The sequence below is a fragment of the Myotis daubentonii genome, chromosome 13, assembly GCF_963259705.1.
Source record: "Myotis daubentonii chromosome 13, mMyoDau2.1, whole genome shotgun sequence".
Classification (NCBI taxonomy): Eukaryota; Metazoa; Chordata; class Mammalia; order Chiroptera; family Vespertilionidae; genus Myotis; species Myotis daubentonii.
The window spans coordinates 6,889,841-6,911,342 of NC_081852.1; the positions used below are offsets into that span (position 1 = coordinate 6,889,841).

At 54.2% G+C, this 21,502-nt stretch overlaps 1 protein-coding gene across 3 annotated transcripts in view; it reads left to right on the top strand.

Moving 5' to 3' along the window:
- The window catches only part of WDFY4 (WDFY family member 4), a 256,614-nt gene that overhangs the window by 122,131 nt on the left and 112,981 nt on the right, over nt 1–21,502 (top strand). For all 3 annotated transcript variants that reach the window (XM_059662081.1, XM_059662080.1, XM_059662082.1), the window contains exons 25-34: nt 3,403–3,476; nt 5,634–5,795; nt 6,325–6,416; nt 7,808–7,907; nt 10,449–10,654; nt 10,844–11,013; nt 12,355–12,480; nt 16,560–16,724; nt 19,327–19,530; nt 20,187–20,301. In XM_059662081.1, coding sequence (XP_059518064.1) covers nt 3,403–3,476; nt 5,634–5,795; nt 6,325–6,416; nt 7,808–7,907; nt 10,449–10,654; nt 10,844–11,013; nt 12,355–12,480; nt 16,560–16,724; nt 19,327–19,530; nt 20,187–20,301 — 1,414 coding nt within the window. The remainder of the gene's footprint in view (nt 1–3,402; nt 3,477–5,633; nt 5,796–6,324; nt 6,417–7,807; nt 7,908–10,448; nt 10,655–10,843; nt 11,014–12,354; nt 12,481–16,559; nt 16,725–19,326; nt 19,531–20,186; nt 20,302–21,502) is intronic.

Consider the following 21,502-nt stretch of genomic DNA (forward strand, 5'->3'; position numbering starts at 1 on the left):
GTGAAGGCCAATCCTATTGGCAACTGTAGCTCTCCAAGTCCTGAGGAAATCATCAGCGAATTGAGCCCGGCCAGGAAGTGCCCTGTGGCCTGGGTCTGAGATGAGCGCCAGGCCTGTGAAGGCCGCCGCGAGGCCCGGTACCCGGCTCCCTGTGCACCCGCTTTCCTGCACGGAGAGACAAGAGAGCACACCCCGCCCCGCTGCTGGGCTCCAGGGCACCCCTGCCCCCAGCCGGCCCAGCAGTTACCTGTGCAGGACCCCAAGCTCCCAGCTGCTCCTGGAACGACCAGGGCACCACCCTCCCTGGGAACCAGCATCCTCGAGTGAGCTGTGCCTTTAAAACTGAGGCTAAGAAAACAAGCAACCAGTAAACACCAAAGTAAAACAAAATAAAAATTTAAGATGACAAGAAGAGTTTCAAGTAAAACGAGGGCAGTGATGTTTGTATTGTATTGGGCGGTCACTTGGAAGTAATGACAGACCTAATGAGAAATAAATAATGGGTCAGACGCAGGTGAAGAGTGGAGAGGAGGAGGGAAGTAGAGGCAGGCTTTTGACGAAGAAGAGAGAAGAAAATAGAGGGAGGGAGTTTCAGGGCTTAAGATAGGAGACGGGTCTGGTTGTTGGCCAAAAGGAGGAAGGAGTGGAAAAGGGGTGGTTAAAATACCAGTGGGAGAATCAACTTTTAATAGCACAAGTTATTGGAAAAGAGGGTGGGTTTGGAGACAAGAAAATCAGTTACAGGAGAAGGGGGATCTGTGATGACTGGACAGACAGTGGAGAGGGAGGGGGGCAGTTGAGGAGCAGGAGGGACAGGAAGTGGAGGGTAGTCAAGTCTTAGGTTTCTGGTTTTTAAAGGGACAGGCAGATCATTTGTGGCATGTGCCATGGTCTCAGGGTGGGAGAGGACACAATTGGACACATGATCCATTTGATAAATTTAAGTCAGCCATCTCAATGCAGTCCTTAGTAGGGGTTATAAGACAGGATAAGCAGCAAAAGATTCAACTGTCTACATTTCCAGCCTATTTGGTACAATGTAAAGGAATTTCCGAAAGGCCTAGGCAGCGTCAGATGTGCTCTGGCAACCTGGGACTGCTCCAATGCCCTGGGGGCAGGAGGGCAGGGGCACAGCAGCAAGGAGATTGCTGGGGTCATGTCTTGCGCTCTCAGTTCTCCAGCTCCCACACTGGCAAGGCCTTTATTCAGGGACTGCCTTTGTGAGTGAAGATGCCGCGTGTGCAGGGCCCTCGACCTGTGCCTTGAGGTGCCTGACTGGAGCCCCCGCAGCCCACACTGGCTCTGCACGCGGCAGCGCCCGCTCTGTGCACTGAGCAGGAGTGAGCTTGCAGGGCGGGGGCTCTGCCAGCCTGCTTCGGGCTTAGCGCAGCACGCTCAGTTCACCTGGATTTCCTGTACGTCCACTCTTACAAAAAATAATGGATTCTTCGTAAGTGCCCACCATGTGGTAGGTGTGCTGCCAGGCCCTGGGGCTCCCAGAGAGATGGTTTCTGCCTACACTGGCCTCCTGATAGACTTGGGTCACTGTGCTCTTCTGCTTCCCCCACAAGAGCCATGGCCACCTGTGTCATCACGTGAGGTTCATTACTGACCCACGACCACCTGTGTCATCGCGTGAGGTTCATTGCTGACCCACGGCCACCTGAGTCATCACGTGAGGGTCATTACTGACCCACGGCCACCTGTGTCATCGCGTGAGGTTCATTACTGACCCACGGCCACCTGTGTCATCGCGTGAGGTTCATTGCTGACCCACGGCCACCTGAGTCATCACGTGAGGGTCATTACTGACCCACGGCCACCTGTGTCATCGCGTGAGGTTCATTACTGACCCACGGCCACCTGTGTCATCGCGTGAGGTTCATTACTGACCCACGGCCACCTGTGTCATCGCGTGAGGTTCATTGCTGACCCACGGCCACCTGTGTCATCGCGTGAGGTTCATTACTGACCCACGGCCACCTGTGTCATCGCGTGAGGTTCATTGCTGACCCACGGCCACCTGTGTCATCACGTGAGGGTCATTACTGACCCACGGCCACCTGTGTCATCGCGTGAGGTTCATTGCTGACCCACGGCCACCTGTGTCATCGCGTGAGGTTCATTGCTGACCCACGGCCACCTGTGTCATCACGTGAGGGTCATTACTGACCCACGGCCACCTGTGTCATCGCGTGAGGTTCATTGCTGACCCACGGCCACCTGTGTCATCGCGTGAGGTTCATTGCTGACCCACGGCCACCTGTGTCATCGCGTGAGGTTCATTGCTGACCCACGGCCACCTGTGTCATCGCGTGAGGTTCATTGCTGACCCACGGCCACCTGTGTCATCGCGTGAGGTTCATTGCTGACCCACGGCCACCTGTGTCATCGCGTGAGGTTCATTGCTGACCCACGGCCACCTGTGTCATCACGTGAGGTTCATTACTGACCCACGGCCACCTGTGTCATCACGTGAGGTTCATTGCTGACCCACGGCCACCTGTGTCATCACGTGAGGTTCATTACTGACCCACGGCCACCTGTGTCATCGCGTGAGGTTCATTGCTGACCCACGGCCACCTGTGTCATCACGTGAGGTTCATTACTGACCCACGGCCACCTGTGTCATCGCGTGAGGTTCATTGCTGACCCACGGCCACCTGTGTCATCACGTGAGGTTCATTGCTGACCCACGGCCACCTGTGTCATTCGAGTGAGGTGGAAATGAGACACAAGGATCGCAATCCACGTGGCCCCAGAGGACGGATAGCAGCTGCCTTTTGTTCACTGTGAATGAAACCGCCTCGGTGATAAGCTCACTCCTGGGATCTCAGGGCTTCCCCTCTGGCTTCGGTCACGGTTCTGCTGTGCAGGAGGAGGGGCGTGGGCTGTGCTGCAGGCTTTATGAGGAAAGTGTTGCAGGCACAAGTTGGGTGTTTAGTTACCACAGGGTAAAACCGGAAAGGGAAGGCCCGCTTCTAATTCCAGTCCTGCCGCTTGCTGGGGGTAAAAGGGACTTGTCACTCGGCTGGTCTGTCTCGGCCCTGTTTACTCATCTCTGAAGCGGGAACACGGGCATTGGCCTTGCAGGAGGGGAGGAGCCTGGCGTGTGGACCCCGGGCTGCAGGCCCCGGCCTGGGCGGACATTGGTTAGCACAGGTGTCCTGTTGAATTCTAGACCCATCGTTTAGGGCCAGGCAGCTGCGGAGATGAGGAGAGATGGGGTGTTTGAGCTTTCCCAGGACAAAACCCTCCAGGCTGTCCGGAGATTGGGTCCGATTCCAGAGGGACAGACACTGGGTTGGTGACTCCAGGCCGAGGAGACCAGCCGAGCGGCTATGCGTTCGCACTGTCGGAGGCCGTTCCCGGGCCTGCTTCACCGGCGCTTCTGTCTTCCAGCTCTGGATGAGAGCCGCGGACAACGTGGAGCAATCCCTCTTCTCCCACCTCCTGGAAGTCCTCCGGTCACCAAGGTAGGCTGGGCTTCGGCCCTGGACGTTAGAAGCCAGGGCTTCTCACCAGAAAAGGGACGGAGAGGGCAGGGCACGCCCACGGCCCTCGCCCACTCTCTCTCTCTGTCTGTCTCTCTCTCTGTCTCTCTCTCTCTCTGTCTCTCTCTCTCTGTCTCTGTCTCTCTCTCTCTCTCTCTCTCTCTCTCTCTCTCTCTCTCAGTGCGTGTCCCCTGAGGCAGCGTGTCCGGCTTAGAGGGCTCAGGCTTCTGTAACAAAACTGCCCAGGACAGGTGGCTTATAAACAGCAGAATCTATTCCTCCCAGGCTGGAGGCTGAGGGTCTAAGATGGGAGATCAGTGCCTGGTGAGGACCCCGCCTCCAATGAAGAGGTGGCTGTCTTCTCACTGTCCTCACCGTGGGAGGGGCTGGGAAGGTCACTGGGGTCTCTCGTGAGACCACTGATCCCATCACCAGCATCACCTTCACGACCTAATCCCCTCCCGAAGCCCACGGCTGAGGGGTAGGTTCCCACATAAGAATTTAGGGGAATAACAAGCAACAGCAACAGCGAGCCCTAGCGGGTTTGGCTCAGTGGATGGAGCTTTAGCCCTCAGACTGAAGGGTCGCGGGTTCGATTGCGGTCAAGGGCATGTACCTCAGTTGCAGGCTCGATCCCCAGCCCTGGTCAGGGTGTGTGTGGAAAGCAACCAAGTGATGTGTCTCTCTCACATCAATGTTTCTCTCTTTGTGCCTCTACCCCTCTCTTCCACTTTTTCAAAAAAGTCAGTGGAAAAATATCCTAGGGTGAGGATTAACCAAAAAAACAACAACATCACAATTTTGGGGTCACAAACATGCAGTCTATAGCAGCACCTTCCCCGAGGCTCACGCATGTGGGCATGTGTGTCTCCCCTGCAGGTTTGGGGCCTCGGAAGCAGCTTCCTGGCTCTGGCGTCAGGGCTCAGTGTGGCCAGCAGAAGGGACACACCTCTCACACCCTGTCTCTGCTGGTGTCTCCCACCAGTCCCCTCGGAGGCAGGGCAGTCGGGGTGCTTTGGTTGTAAGTGGCAGAACCACACTCCAACCAACTCAGGGAAGGAAGAGAGAGAGAGAGGAAAGGGTGGGAGGAAGTGGAGAAGGAATTCATTGCTCTACAGTAGAAAGGGGCCGAGCTCCCCTGGGGCTGGCGCCACTCACACCCCTTTATCTGAGGTCTGTCCCCATCTAGTCTCTGCTTTCTTCCTCTGTGTCCTTTCCGCAGTCTCTGTGGCAGGGCCGCGGGCACCTCAGGGCACCTCCTGTGCTCAGCACAGCCCAGCCAGGACTGCTTGGTCCCCCACAGGCCGGGGCAGGACTGCAGTCCGGGGAGTGGAGGGGAGTTAGGAAGGAGTGGCTCCTGAAGAAACCCAGCGGCTGTGGGCTGTGATCAGGATAAGGGAGGAGGGAGGCAGGGGGGCAACCTGTCCCCATTGCATTTCAGGGGCTTCTGGGGCTGCAAGGGGAGAGGGGAAGGAGGCCCTCCGGGCAGCAGGGGAGAGGAAACGCAGAAAGCAGTCTGCTCAGCTCTTCGATGAGAAAGCTCAGGAAAGATGGGGGGGGGAAGGGCAGTGCTCACAGCAACAGACACACAGACTGGGCTGGCCCTGCCTCTCGAGTGTCAGGGTGTCAGGGACGCGAGTGTGGCAGATGTTAGAGCTAAAAGGCACTTCCCGAAGGAGCACTCCACCCATTTCCCCGCCCTCCACCTTTGCTTTCTTCCCATTTTCCACTCTCTCTCTGTGCCTGTTGTTCGATAAGAGGTGGGCGTGCACCCTGGAGCTGTTTTCTGGGGGGAAGGGGGAGAGGGAGGGTAGTAGAATTTACTGGAAAGAGCATGTGATGAGCTCGTGGAGGGGCCGAGGGTGCTTGAATTCTGCCTCGTTCCCCTGACTGCCGCGGAGTGCTCACCCACTGTGTGGCTTGGGGCGGGAAGAGCGCCCACCAGCCGGCTCCCAGGCCGGGCCTGGGTGTGGGGTGCTCAGGGTCACACTCCAGTGGCTGTCTTTGCTCCGAGTTCGTCTGGCGGCATTGGAGCCGAGGGCCACAGAGCACGCCGGCCTGGAAAACCTTTTCAGCAGAAACACAGCAGGTTTGGGTCATCCCAGGGAAAGCTTTCACCGCCTCTCTCCCGGCTCGCAGGGAAGGGCCCCGGAGCGCTGGCGTGGCCCACCAGGCACAGCTGATACCCAGGCTCGTCTTCCTCTTCAATGAGCCGGGCCTCGCCCCCTCCAGGATCCCCACCATCATCGCCATCCTGGGCTGGCAGCTGAGGGGCCACTTCAGTGTCCAGGACTTGCTCAGGTACTGCGCCCAGCTGCCAGGGCAAGGGCAGGGCTCGGGCTGGTTTACCAGGGGCTGTAGGCCCAGTCCTCCCCTGACCACACTCACCCCAGCCTCCCTCCCCTTCCGTGCAGGACGGGTTCCAGGTCTCTGTTGAGAGGATGCATGTGCAAGACCCCAGCAGGGCTGTGGGCGCCCCACTCCCCGGTGCTGACACACCTGTCGTGCCAGGAATTCAGACTTTCCAAGGGCACAGCTGTCACCACCGGCTGAGGTCTCAGTGCGCCTGCCCTTTGCAGACTTTCCAAACAGCCCAGCCCATGACACTTAACCTCGTCCATCCTCACCGCCACCTGTTCTATTGACCTGGCAGCCCCAAGTTAACTGCTCTGATGAATCCTGACAGACCGTAGAAGTCTCTGGAAATATTGCATTAACTGCAGAATAGCGTGCTCCCCTCGAACCCTGCCTTTCAGCCGCATTGGGGTGTTCTGTGTAGGAAACCTTCACGTGTGTTCAGCAACATGAGCCTGTCCTTCTCTCTGTTAAGGGTCGCGCTGTTCGTGGTGTACACCCTCCAGCCCGCCTCGGTGGATGAGCGGCAGATCTGCGCAGACAGGGCCCCGGAGCCCTCGGGGCCTGGTGAGGAGACCGCTCCGGCCACCAGCCTGAGAGCCACATGTGCTGGGCCAGGCTGTAGAGGGCGGGGCTGAGACAATCACAGGGGCTCCATCGCAGTGGCCGCCCGCTGTCCGTGCTGCATGTGCGGCTCCCTCCCAAGGATGTCTGCCCTGCCCTGTGCCCGCTGCACTAGCCATTCCCAGTCCCTCTGAGCCACCGGGTCACCTTGTGCTTCTAAAGCCCGGGCTCCTCTGTGCCCAGGCTGGGCTGTGTCTCTGAGTGTCACCCCGCCAGGCCCAGAGCAGCAGCTGTCATGTTCCGTGTCCCCTCTGCTGGGGCCGGTGTGAGGGAGCAGGCACTGCGCTCTGTCCTGGCTCTCCAGGTGTGCTGTCCGGCCCAGGAGCCTCAAACCCCTGTGCCATTTTAATTACTTGAAATGAAGTGCAGTTAAAAAGTCCATCCCTCAGTCACACCGGCCACAGTCCCAGGGCTTGATAACCACAGGAGGCTGGTGGCTACTGCATGGACAGGGCCGGTGCAAAAGACTCTCCTGGCCAGCGCTGCTCAATCTAAACAAGTTCTCTCTTCTCCTAGATCTGGACTGAAAAGTAGGCATTACCATTTCCATTTTGCAGATGAGGAAACTGAGGCTCAGATATTAGGGCCTTAATAAGAACGTGGGCCAGAATCCAAATGGAGGGGGATCTGATGCCAAGTCTTTGACAGCTTAATCGGTTCCCTCGCTACAGCGTGGGGTCTGTGCCCACAGTGGCTGTAAAATAAACGGCCAACCTAGGAGTGAATGAATGGAAAATGGGCCAACAGTGAGGATACTTAGCTGCCCTTCATTCAGAATCTTTTGTAAGAATATCATCTGTTGAGACAGTGTTAACCTGTGCCTTGGGGCTTTAATAACACCTAGAAGTACAGCTCCTTTCCCCACTGGGTCTGCAACCTCTTGCTGTTCCTCAAGCTCTGTTTTTACCGCAACATCGGCGTGCCAAAGCCTCGCCTGGGAGCTGCTGGAGAGCAGGGCCTGAGGTGGAGAACCAGGGTCTGTACCCGCTACCCCCAATGCCTCGCTAGATCCGGCCACTTAGATGCTCAAGAAACATTGCAGCCCATGATAATTAAAGAATTCCTCTTCTGCAAGATACATTTTAAAGAGAGTGTGTGTGTGTGAAAAGAAGGGAGATGGAAAACATCTCTAGTTAGAGGCAACTTTAAGAACATTTTCTGAAAATATTTTAAAAGCATTGTATTAAAGTCTAGAATTGAATGACAAAATTTGGAGTCCCCTCCGTGGCCTAATGCCTGAATGAAATAAGCATTTGGAGACTGTGATGGCTTACGGCAGAAAATAAGTCTCTTTACATCCGTTCCCTCTCAAATCTAAATGGCCTCTTTTGTAGCTGGAAGCCAAACATCTGGAAAGACAATCTGGCTCAGAAACCAGCTGCTGGAGATGCTGCTCGGTGTAGTATCCTCCTCCCAACTTCATCTGTCCTCTGAGTAAGTAGCTCCAGGAAGCGCACTTGGCATTAGGTTGCCTCGTACAGGGTTCGGTGTCAAAACCTTTCCTTAATGAAAAGTTTAGTATCTCAGAGTCAGCTGTCTGCAATGTGTTTTCTGCACTAGTCAGAAAGAAAATTATATTCCCGCCACCCGATAAAGCAGACCTTGCCCTAAGATATTCCAATGAAAATGTTTAATGGGCACAGTAACTCAAAACAGATTTGGTATAATTACAATAAACTCCTTTTGTCACCATTGCTCCAGTGTAATTGTTATTGTTTTGGCAGTTGTAATTACTAATTTTGATGTCCTTTATTTGGCAGACAATAGAATGGAGAAATGGTTAGTCTAAATAACATCTATCAAGGAAAAGGCTTGCCAAATTCTTCTGCTCTTTTACTGTTAGTTACCTAGTTATTTTCCCAAGTTGGAAAAAGAAGTATCTGCCTTCAATCAACTTTCAAAATGATGTATAATCATAAAACCCCATCCTCTCTCCCACTGATTGCTTTACCTCCAACCCTGGAGTCATTTATTTAACAGTCATTTGTTGAGCACCTACTATGTGCCAGACACTGTGCCTTGATGTGAGGGTGTGGTGCTGAGCATGTCAGCCCAGATCCTTGCTCTTGCCAAATTGATATTTTAGTGTTTATATATGTTTGGGGGAGCAATGGGGGTTACTCCTCAGTAAAACCGCTTTGCAAATAGTGCTTAAAAATTTGCCAGCCCATAAGTCTTTGCATTGCTAGAATTAAAACACAGTGGGGAACTTGGAGATGAGCTAGTCTAAACCCTTCCTTCCCCTTATGTTTGAAAAGGAAATGTAGTGTATTGCTTAGCATCTGGGCTCAAATGTTAGACTCCTGGGTTCACATCCCAGTTCTGTTCCCAGAGAACTTGGAGAGGTAACTCAAGACCTCAATGCCTCTCTTCTACTCATCTATGTAAAGATAAAAATAGAACTTGCTGTAGATGGAAATTAACATGTGGGTAGCCTGGAGTGTGGTGCCTAGGATACTGTAAATACTCCATAAGCGAACTTTTATCATCACCAACACCACCATCATTATCAGCACCACCAGCACCAACCTCATTCTCATCATCCTCATCACCACCATCACCGTCACCATCACCACCAGCACCACCATTATCCTCATCACCATCATCACCATCACTCTCATCACCATCACTCTCATCACCATTGCTCTCATCCTCATCACCATCACCCATCACTATCACCCTCATCCTCATCACCATCACCCATCACCATCACCCTCACCATCATCCTCATCACCATCACCCTCATCCTCATCACTCTCACCCTCATCCTCATCACTATCACCATCACCATCACTATCACTATCACCATCATTGAGGAAATAAGCAGAGCAAATCAAGAGTTCTGCTGAAGTCATGCAGTTAGTTAATTCAGAGACAGGGCTAGAAGACAGAACAGTCTGTTGATTCCTAGCCTGGTGGCCACACCTTCACCATGCCTAGTCTGGCAGCTGATGCTGAGAACACTGTCTGGGAGAGGCAGACCTTCCCTTGCTCCCAGGTCTTTGCTGAGCCACTGCCTCTGGGGTTGCTGCCCATCTCCCTGCTCCCCAGTTCCCTCTAGCAAGTCTGTATTAGCCAGACTCATCATTTTAAAATTCATTTTTGGACCTGACAGTAAATCATGCAATTATTTTGGCCTAAACTGATAAAGATGCAGACACTTTGAACCATTCCGTTTAGATTAGTTTTGACCAATGTATTTCAAAAGGGAGGTAAATAACCATTATGCGTTTTATGTGGCTACTAGAGGCCCAGTGCACGTTGAAAGGAAATTAATTAGAAGGTGGCTGGCTGGGCGGGACTGGGTGAGATGGGCTGGACATGCCCTGGAGCCAACCTCCTGTAATCCCTCCCTGGCCTGCCACACCTTGGGTGGTGCCAGGGCTTGAAGGGAGTCTGCAGAGTGAGCCAGGTCCCGGGTCCCTCTGGCAGGTGGGGGGTCCCTCGGCCTGGCCTGAAGGGATTGGGCCAAAACCGGCAGTCCGACATCCCCTGAGAGGTCCCAGAGTGCAAGAGGGCACTTTGCAAAGTTGTTGTTGCTTGGCAGCTCCTGCGTTGAGCATGTGCCCCCTGGTGGTCAGTGCACGTCATACTACCGGCCAGTTGGCAGGTTGCTTAGCCTTTTATATAGAGAGATGTTGCTGTCATTAGAAGGGTGGCCATCAGACACTGCATGAGTGTGAATATCAGTGAAGTACAGCTCCCCCTGGGCCTGCAGGCTTCACATCTATTGATACATAGTTGCCAATTGCTGTGAAAACCTTTGACCAATTTACACGTCAGCCATTCACAGACAAATTCAACCACTCTGCAGCAACTCTGCCAGCGTTTCTTTTACCGTTTCTTGAAAATGCGATCTGTGTCTTGCTTCGTGGTATTGAGATGCTAATCCTAACTTGCCTTCCTAGGTGACTAGTGAGGCTGGATGTTGTTCATCCTCTCTGGACATGACGCTTGCATTTGTTGGTCTCCTAGGACAATGGAGGAGGTGTTCCTGAGCCTGGGGCCCGGCTGGTTTCTGCTGCTCCTGCAGGGCCACCTGCACCCCAGCACCACTGTGCTGGGTCTGAAGCTGCTGCTGCACTTTTTGTCGAGCCCCGCCCTGCGCGAGCGCTTTAAGGACGGCCTGCCTGCGGGATCCTGGGTGGAACGCTGCGCGGAAGGCGTGGACATCCTGATGGGTGCGCATGTCAGGAACAGGGAGAGGATCCCGTGGAGCCTTGTCTGTGCCCTGTGTGATGGCGTGTATTCGGAACCGGCATTTCTGGGGGGAGTGGGTGGCAGGGGACTCCCTCGTGTGCCAGTCCCCACCGTGGCCAGAAGCAATTGCATTGTTCTCAGTGGCATTGTGTGCCCCTTCGGATCCATAGATAACCTGAAGAGCCACCCTCCTGCGCCCGACCAGGGCCCCTGCCTGCTTCCTGGATTCCGGGTCTTGAACGACTTTCTGGCCCGCCACGCTCACATTCCGGAAGTCTACCTCATCGCGTCCGCCTTCTTTCTCCAGACGCCGCTCACAGAGCTGGCGGGTGGACCCAAAGTAGGTCCTGGGGGCCCCCAGGGATGGAGGACACACTGGGTTTTCTGCTGCCACATGACCAAGGCAGGTCCCTCAGACTCTCCCTTAGCTCGCTCCAATTCTTCCCGCTTCCATGGTCCTGACCCATTCTCTCCCCGGCTGCCACACCCCTTGGCTGGCTCTTCAGATACCCTTGACCTCCTCCACCTCTGCCCCATCCTCCTCCCAGCAGCTCTCCGTTTTCGTCAGTCCACTGGTGAACTGTTCTCCTTTGGGCACAGCTAGAGAAATCCATGCTGAAGGCGGGGGTGGCGGGGGAGGCCACAGATCAGAGCCTTTCATGCCTTCACCTTGGGGTGCTCCTGGTACTCCCCAGTATTCGAATACAAACCTTCCATGTGCCAAGTCTCCTGCCCCACAGCTGCCCAGCTTCCTCCCTACCACCCTCATGCTGGCATCCTCCTGAGTCACCTCCAAGAAAGGCAGCTGCCTTGTGCTTGCCCAGCCTGTGCCTTTAATGAGCTCGCCCTCCCAGGTGACCTGCCTCACCCCCTCCAGGGGGAGCCGTCCTGCCAGTGCCTCAGCATCCTTTGCCTTATGTGGCAGGGACACATTTACATGCCCGCCTCTCTCTTTAGGCGCTGAGCGCCTGGACAACAGACCCGCCTTTTACTCACCTTCTTGGGTACCAGGCAAATAGCAGCATCAGAAATTGTCACTTGGTCTTAACTGAGTTGAGTTGAACTGCCCTGGATTGAAATGGCGAGCGGTCATAGCTTTGCAAACAGAAGGCCGACCTAAATCTTGATACGTAATAATAGTGGCACAAAGCCCACTCCTCAGCTGGACCTGCACGCCGTGCTAAGTTCACAAAACCCTGCCTTGTCATCGCTCCAAGGAAGTGTCCAGGGAACACCTGCTGCTGGGTGTCAGGAGCCTCGGGAGAGAGGTGCCTCACCTGGTACTTGTGACAACCCCGTGGGGCTGACAGTGCAGTTTCTATTTCACGGAGAGGGAAACGCAGGTGCGAGGGCGGGAACGGCTTCTGCAAGCCCGTTAAAGAGGCGGAGTCAGGCCTGCCTGCGAGGACCCTGACCTTCCCCTGAACTGGAGCCCTCGGCGCCTTCTCTAGTCTCATTGCAAAGAACCAGTGACCTTGACTGGACAGTATTTGTGGTGTCAGGCCGAAGAGCTAATCTCGGCACAAGTGGCTGGCGGGGTCTTCAGTACCTTCTTGGACATGCGTGTTTCCCTCATGCACCCAGCGGCCACCGCCGAGGGGTCTGCTGTCCCGTCTTTCCAAACGGGCCGTGGGACACTCCGTGCACTGGCGGCCTCTCTGCAGCCCTCCTCCTCTCTCAGGACAGCCTGGACGCCACGCTGCAGGGGCTCCTGCGGGCGCACCGCGCAGAGGAAGTCCTCCGGGCCGGGCTGTGCATGGAGGGGGCCCTGCTGCTCCTGAGGATGCTGAAGGCCACCATGAGCCGGGTGAGCCCCTTCCCACATGCCGTCATGGGGGGCGGGGGGGGGGCAGACAAGGTTGGAGGGTAACACTTATGGAGTAATCCCAGCAGTGTCCAAGTAATGGCAGCCATTAGGAGTGTTATGCAGAATCCTTGACCGAAGGGTAGGCGGCTCTGGGACAGCTCAGGTGCACAATGGGAACCAGCCGAAATGTTTTCAGTGCAGTGTAGCCACTCTCACCAACAGCTTTCTATTTCCCACTTGCGTAGTCGTTTGACTTTCCTCACTGGGGGATGCATGCGTTCATCAAAGCGAGCGTTTCTGGGTAACCTTTTTGGTCAGAAGCTGTGGGGCCCTGTGGCGGGGAGATGGGCCTCTCCCCTCAAGGAGCTCACCTCTGTCTGCCCGGCCTCTCGCCTGCAGCCACCTGTGTGTGTGTGTGTGTGTGTGTGTGTGTGTGTGTGGTGGAGGGGATCGCGATGCCTGGAGAGCCCTCAGGCCACCCAGGGCCACTGAGGTGGGAGGAGAGGTTATTTAAGACATGAAGGCCAGTGTCAGCTTTTGATATCAAAATTACACTAGCTTTATTTTAAAAACTCATTGTTTACATTTAGGAATATGTTAAATTCATAGTTTTTATATTATTTAAATTGTTTATATGAAACTTCTTGGGCCTGACTTTTTGTTTTTGTTTTTGACTTTTTTAGGCTTTTAAATGTCTCCTTGACCTAGGTTAGGGAATTTATAATTTTAAAAAATCTTCCCAATTATTTAATTGGCACAAATCATCTCTTTTAATTCATTTAATTTTTGTGGTTACTTTCCCTTCTTACTCTTAACTGATGAGTTCACACTGTCCTCTGCCCGCCCCTCCCATTACTGGAAAAGCTGAGGGCCTGTGGGCTTATTAAAGAGCCGATCATCCTCCGGGTTTTTTCTGGCTAGTTCCAAGAGTTTGATGTTTGGCATCTTCATTTTCTGGTTGTTTTCTAGAGTTTCTGTGCTTGCAGTTTTAAAGGCCTTCGGTTCATCTTTTTCGGTGCCCATGTGGTTGAGCTGTCTGTTTCGTTGTGGTTGCCCATCTCGGTTTGTTGGGTCCTAGTCAGAGCATGTGATCTGCACGCTTCCCGTCTTTGGGAGCTATTCAGCGCTCCACCGCAGGTCACGATTAGCCTTGGGTGCCTGGAAAGATGTATTTCTGTTTGCAGCATCAGGAATCTGTTACCTTTCTAACCAAGTAGTTTCATTTTTTAAAAAGCAAAACAAAAGAATTAATGTGAAAGCATTTAAAATAAAGAAAATGCATGGCATGCTGAGAAGTAAAAAAATAAGACCAAAGATTTCCATTATATCCAACATAAAAGGGTTCACTGGTGTGTTACAGGAGCGACTCGCAGACTGGTCAGTGAACAAGACCCAGCCTCTGAGATCTAAACATGTGACAGAAGCAAAGTCACTCAGGCCGCTGGGCTCAATGAAGTTGTCTGTCATTAGACCCTCGTGTGCCACGTACAGTAGACAAGCACCAACACATAAAAGGCAAAAACCGAAGGTTAATAGAAAAAGACCAGAAACGTAATCGTAGAGAATAACTCTGGCATATCTTTCTCAAAGTTTATTTTCTCTCTCTGACCTTTTATTATATTATTGTTTGCTCGGAACTTCAGTTGGTTTGACATCATTCCCCTGCCCGTTGGTAACTAATCCACCACAGCGTAGCCTGCCTCTTGTTAAACGTGGCAGAAATGGAACTGCAGAGCACGCTTTCCTTGCATCTGGCTTTCACTCATCCTGATGTTTGTGGGACTCACTCACGATGTTGTCTGTGTCAGTATCTCATCCTTGTTTACTATTGAGTAGTATTTTATTGTGATAATTGATCACAATTTATTTATCTATTCTGGTGGGTGTTTTTTTTTTTTTTCCATTTGGAAATAGGAATAAAGCTGCTTTGTACATATCTTTGGGCAGACATACATATTTTTTCTGTTAGAAAGATGCCCAGGAGTGACATTGAGGTCTATCAGTTGTGCACATGACCTGCTCTAGCAGATCACACCCAACAGTTCTCCAACGTGACGTGCCAACGGCACTCTCACCAGCTGCTACTCTAGCTGGAAGGTTCCAGTTGCTCTACGTCTCTTCCAATATAGAGTGGGGCCTTGACTTACGAGTGTCCCGACTAACGAGTTTTTCAAAATATGAGCCGTCTCTCAGCCAATTTTTTGCTTTGAGTTGTGAGCTAAAATTCGGGTTACGAGCCAGCTTCAGATACCCCACTGCTAGTTAGCGCAGCGAACGTCACAGTGAATGCCACAACATCAGCCCAGCATCACGTGTCTCACTCGTTCACTTTTTGATTTGACATACAAGTAATTTGAGTTACGAGCTCCATCACAGAACGAATTAAACTCTTAAGTCAAGGCCCCACTGTATTGCATTGCTGGCCTCTCAGACAGTTCGCAGTCATCGCGTGCAACAATCCTTTGAAACAGCATTATCTCCATTGTCTAATGTAGAATTAGCGGTGAGTTTAGCTCACGCAGGCAGCGTCGTGGAGCAGGGGCATGTGACAGTGTGTCCAGCGCTAGCCCTACATTCCAGGTCACCACATTGCCTAAGAACCTTCAGGGGTCCTGGTTGCCAACACACAAAATCCAAGTTTCTCTTCTGAAATTTCAAGTCCTCTCCCAGCTGCTTCTGCTGACCCTGTGCTAGTCACTGGGAAGTAACCCTGAGGCACCAAATGTCTCATTCAATCCTCACAACAACCAAATGAAATAGCTCATGTTACAATCCTTGCTTTACAGAGTTGGGACTGGAGGTGTAGGGGGAAGGGACTGGGCCAAAGCTACACTGTCAGTAAGAGGCAGAGGCAGGATTCGAACCAGGCATTGAACTCCAAAAACCACTCTCTGAACCTGATCGCTGGTATTCCTCTGGAAATCAATATTGCGCTCTTAGGACCTGGGGAAAAGCTGGGTGTGGGGGCCCCAGGAGCAGTTTCTCTCTGGTGCCTGCTTAGCCCATACGAAACCCTTGCAGGATCCAGTTTAAGATCAGGTTTCTAGCTGCCCTGTGCCCATTGCCTTTCTTTCTATAAGTAGGCTTGAGTGTTCTAGTATGAGGCTCAGTTCCAGGCACTCGGTATCTACTTGTTAAACAGGATGTCTGGCGCATGCACACGGGCCAGGTCTAGAGGCAGCTTCCTGGGAAATGAGGCAGCCATGGATGGGAGGGGCGGGGCTGAGCAACTGGCCAGGGGAGGACCTGACCTCCACTTAGCGCAATCACAGGAGCAGACTGAGCACCCTCCGTCTGCTTGTTGGCTTGGCTCTGCAGGGTAGGTCAGTTTTCAAGTTGCAGGCTGTCCATCACGCTAGGGCAGAAGCAGCTGGACAGTCTGGGGCTGGAGCCAATCTCCAGACAGAGTGACTTGGCACAGCCAGTTTAGGGAGCTGAGCTCCGGGGACACTGGTGTGCAGCCAGGATGGAGACTCAGCCGTGTGACCGAGGCCAGGTTATGGTGGTGGTGGTGTGGAGGTCCCCAGGTCCCTCTGGGGACTGGGTGTTGGCTCAGTAGATGATCCGTTCCAGATCCCTGGCTGGTGGGGAGGAGGCTCCTCAAGTTCTGCCAGTCCTGGGAGCACATAAGCCAAGGCATGGTCTAGCGCTGGGAGCAGACAGCTGGGCTCTGAAAGGCTGTGACCGACCCTGATTTGCAAGTTCCCTGAGCACAAAGGCCATGCCGAGTCATTAGAGGCCATTGGACATACGGGAAAGAGAGGCAGGGTTACAGCGCCTGGCTCGGCTCCTTACCCACAGGGACCTTGGCAAGCTCTTTGACCGCTCTGCCTGTCTTCCCATCTGGGAAGTAGGGATAAATGCGGGCCTGCCTCAGAGGGTGGTGAGAGGTGAAAAGAGAGTGTGTGAAGCCGCAGACCAATCCTGTGCATGTGAATCCCTTCCCTGGGCGGTGCCAGGGCCAGTGCCAGTCGTCTAGGGGCCTTGCAGTGAGGTGTCTGAGAGTCTCAGAGAGCAGGTCTCCTTCCTAGACTCCTAACCCTCAGGCTCCCACACACGCCTCACCCATTGCCTCTCAGCCCCCGACAGGCCTTGGAGACTGCGCTGGGGAGCACCAGTTCCCGGCCAGCGTGCTGCAGTTCCTGGGCCAGGTGCACAGTGCCTACCCCCAGGACCCCACCTGGCGGGCCCCGGAGTTCCTCCAGACCTTGGCCGTCGTCACCTTCCCACTGGGAACAAACAAGGTAGGACACGCCGCTCCCCTGCCCCAGTGAAATCAGGGGCAAAGGGTGTCATCCCTCAAGAACAAAGGGCAAGATTGCTGCCGCCCCCAAATAAGAGGCATTGAAGGCAGTGTGGCCGGAACAGTGAGTCAGCAACTTTTCCTTTCTCAGCTGGGATGCAGCTTGAGGTCATTTAAGCTCAGATTCAGTCATTTTTCGAGTTGTTAGGAACCTCAGTCATTTGATGGCAGATCACGTCCAATTCTATGTGGAATTCCCTCCCACTGATCATGCGGAACAACAGACTCCGTCCCCAGTGGGTGCGTGTGGGCCAGACCCAGCGGGTGGGTGCGGGCGGACCAGAGGCCGGTCCTCCTCTGCTTTTTGTCCCCAGAACCCTCCTCCAGTCTGCAGACCGCGACTCCGGACTCCTTGAAGTCAGAGGGCGGCTGGGGCAGAGGGACCGGCTGGGTCTTGAGGACGAGGTGTGAGTGTGGGGGTAGAAGATGCTCTGGGAAGAGATGTGAGTGAGTTTGAGGCAGAGCCAGGCCCAGGGACTCAGTGGCCTGAGAGTCTGGGAGCCGAGAGAAGCGGGTGATGACGGGCGTGAAGGGCAGAGGCCTGCCGGTCACCCTCCTTGACGGTGTAGGAAGCTGAGATGGACAGGGAACGGGAGCTAGTGACACAGTCTGCAAGGCTGTCACTGCCGTGAAAGGAGCGGCTGCAGGGCCCGGAGGGTAAGGAGGGCGAGTGCAGGCAGGCAGTGTTTGCTCCCAGAGTGTTGGCTGAAGGACCAGGTGAGTGAGCGAAGTGTATGCAGCCTGACAGCCTCCACCTACTGGACACCCACCACAGCCCTGGGCCTGGCGCTTCCCACCCCGCTTTTCACCCGTTGGCAGCCTGCGCGGTGGTGTGTGTTAGTCGGGGGCGGGGGCAGGGGCGGGGAGGGGGAGAGTCACAGCAGGGACACAGCGCTGGCAAGGTCCTGTGGGCTCAGTGGGGGGCTTAGGACCTAGCCTCGCCTGCAAAACGTTGAGAGTGGAAAACATCACGGTTTCGTGATTACTAAGTGATGAGCCAAGATTTAAACCTCACCCATCTCTTGCCATAGCCCCTTCCCTACCCCCAACACTCTCACCATAAAGCCCATACCCTTTCTATCACCATCAGTTTAAAATCAAATCAAATAGCCAAATAAAATTCAGGAGTAATTTGTTTTAATAAAAGACCAAATATAAAGACTAGATTTGCAAAAAGATAAAATGGTTTGTTGGGTTAATATCAACTAAAGTTATACAGCAGAAAAGTAAGAGTAGGGAAATAGATCCACTGGAGGGGTGGGGGATGGGCCCCAGCCTCCGAGGCTGGGCAGGGAGGAAGGACAGCCCTGCAGGCTGACCCTCACCATCCTCCAAGCAGGTCCCCTGGAGGTGGCCAGAACCCTGAAGTCCTGACATGTGTAGCCTAGATCCCCTCCTCTCCCCGCCACAGTGGGCGAGCTCACCCTTTGCTGAGTCGGGGTTCCAGCTGGCTGGCTCTGCCTCCCTGCTCAGGGTCTCTGCCTGGGGGAGGGTCTGGCCCAAAGTCACCTCCCTGGCCGAGCTCAGATGAGCCAGGCTCTGACGTGGGCCCCTGGCTCCACTTCCAGCACATGTGTCTCCACACCTCCTGTGCGTGTCCCAGTTCAAGTCTGCTCCAGAAGGCCTTTGTTGCACAGAAAATGTGATAGATCCACTTCATGCAGAAAGCTGGTGGCCAGAGGCTGCGCCTGCTGTGAAATTTATATGGCATCTTTCCCTTTTGAGGCCGCGTAGAGCTAATTAATGTGGCCACCACCTCCCTAGGTGCCATTAAATCCATTTTATGGCTTAATTAAGAATGGCCACATTAATTTTATGAATGTGCGAAGGGAGGTGCCAGCAGATGAATGCTCTTGGAATGTCACTGGCAGGAACTGGAAGTCCCTGGCTGTGTGTCCTTGGGCATGTCATTCGCCTCCCAGCATCTCTGCTTTTCTGATGTGGCTGGGCTAATGGTGCCTGCTTCATTAATCTCCCTGTATTTTTATAAGTAAAAACTGAGCATGTGAAGGCCGGTGCCTCAGGGACTTGGAGGCCAGGACTTGCTGAAGCCTAGCGCCTGTTTCCCCTGAGGGTCCTCCTGTCACCATCACCACAGCCTGGCTGGCAGGACATGGGCCCCAGGAGGCGGGCCCAGCTGATGACCATGTGCAGGGCAGGCGCTGTGGCCTGTATGACTCTCTCATTGGAGCTCACCCATCTCTGTGGCGTCCCTTTCGTATCTCCATTTGCTGCTGAGAGCTGCGGCTCTGAGGAGGAGGGACTTGCCCAGGACACGGCTGGGCTTCTCTGCTAAGCCCTCAGGCCACGCTAGCTCCACGCTCCGCTTCTCTCCATGACTCCACCTCCCTTGGGTTCAGGGACAGAGCAGGCACCCTTATGAGCCATGAACTCTGGGCAAGTCACCTACTTCTGCAGACCCTCAATTTCCTTGCATGTTAATGTGTTTGATTAGAGTGTCACCCAGGCACCCCTCAGCAGTAGATAGGAAAGCACGTTGAGGCAGTGCGAGCCACTCACACTGGGGTTCTCTTGTCTTTGAGGGGGTCACCACTGAGTTCGCCCAGAATGCCAGCAGCCCTGGGGCCGAGGCTGAAGGTGAGGGCATCGTGGAGGGTCTACAGGCTCCTGCCAAGTCCCACCCCACACGGAAACAGCTGAGGGTGTTCATGCAGCTCCTCTTGAGGGAGCTCCTGCTTGCAGCAGCCAGCCCCAAGCAGTGGCTGCCGCTGGAGGTGCTGCTGGAGGTGAGTGCACAGCGGACTGCACTGTGGGAGGCCCCGCACCGCGAGGGGGATGTGCAGGAGACCTGAGGGCTGATCTCTTGCGAGAGCTGGCTCATAGTCAAACAGCTCCTGGGAAAAGCACTGTGGCGGGAGGGAGTCCCCCAGGACCTGCAGGCCCTGGCAGAGCAGGGAGCAGTGAGTGAATAGATGACCGAGGGCAGGTCTTGCAGGTTCCTAGCAGCAGAGACTGGTGCAGGGATTGGATAGAAGTGATTTCTCAGGGCTGTTCTCACAGGGGGGCCAGAGAAGGGTTGCCAGGAGGACGAGGGAGAAGCTAGCCAGGAAATGGTCTCAGCCACAGCCTGGCCCCAAGGGGAGCACTGGTGTGCTACCTGCATTCCAGTGGTGGCCCCACCTTGAGGCACCTGCCAGGCGGTCATTGTTGGTGGGCCACCCTGACTTGCCTTCTCACCTCAGGAGGTGGGCATCGCCTCCTGGGTGAGCCAACTTGGTCAGCAAAAGGCAGTGCCTTGGAGAAGGGGCAGGTGTGAGCTGTTGGCAGCCCACACTCCCAGCAGCTGTGGTATTAGCATACCAGCCAGGCAAGGAGACTCGGTAGGCACTGAGTGGGCAGGATGGCCGGATGGCTACTGTCTGAGTTCTGGGTGTGATTCCAGGCTTCTCCAGACAATGCCACCAGCCAACAGAAGCGAGACTTCCAGTCTGAGGTCCTGCTCTCCACCATGGAAATATTTCACATGATGAGAGGAGGTGACGTGATGATGCTCAGAGGTGAGTGGGGTGACTTGCTCCTCACTGCTATGACACAAGCTGCTGACAGCTGAGCAGGAGAGCCGTCTCCTAGAGGAGGCCTGGGTCCTCGTGCTGCAGGACACCTCGGAGCGCGGAAGATGCTCTCTGCAAAGCTGCAGTAAGAGCTCACTGGTCCTGCCTGGGGACCCCGGGGAGCGCATGCTCACTTCTTTCCATGACATCTGCACCACCAGTAGGCCACTTGGAGGCAGAAAGGCCTTCTGCCCTCTGAGCTAAAACCACCTCTCCTCCACCTTCAGTAGAATTGTGTCCTCTTCCCATAAGGGAAGCTGAGATGTCAACTGCAGTTCAACATCCTTCTGCTCGGCATCTTTGCACCTCTGCCTGGGCACAGCACATGTTTCTTAAACAAACGAACCCGGGTGAAGATGCTGCATTGCCTCTAAGGGGTTCAGGTTGGTGCTTCATTCATAAGCCTTAGTTCCAGGGTAGCCACACCTTCCTGATGAGTTTAAACATAGTCCTTTCTGTGGTCTCTGAGCCATGAATTCCTCAGTGACACAACTCATCTCTGGACTCCTCCTTGCCTCACAGCATGGACACTCTGGCTACGGGTCTTTCTCCTGGAGTATCTGCAGTGTGGCAGATAGGGGGTGGAAGGTGTGAGCTTGGGATCCCAGCTCTGCTCTTGGCTGTCACTGGCTGTGGTGTGACTGCAGACAGGTGCCTGAGCCTGTGGGTGAGGACAGCAATCAAAGCTAACTCGGAGGGTTGTTATTAGGACTAGCTGAGATTAGAGCATTCACATCTGAGAACAAGGCCTGGCGTGTTGGTGAACATGGACAGATGACCCACATTACAGCCTCGTCCTCTGCCTGACACAACAGGGCCTTGGGTCACCACACAGTCTTCCTATTTGCCTTATGCCTCAGTGTGCCCCCACCCTCATTCCAAATGGCCACTGGAAGAGGCAGTGCCCTACACTTGCTCCCTCTCCACTGGGTTATATCACTGACTACATTGTTCAAGGCCAATTTATTTGAATCGGTGGGTCTTCATTGGACACCTGTGGGTAAGCCCCATCTTCAGCGCCCGGGGTACACAGAGGGCTACAAGGGTATGAAGAGTGAGTGGGATGTAGGCGGTGACCAAGAGGGATTGGAGACTGTTGTGGAAAGAAGGCCACTCAGACTCTGAGGATGCCTCAGGCTCCGTCTGT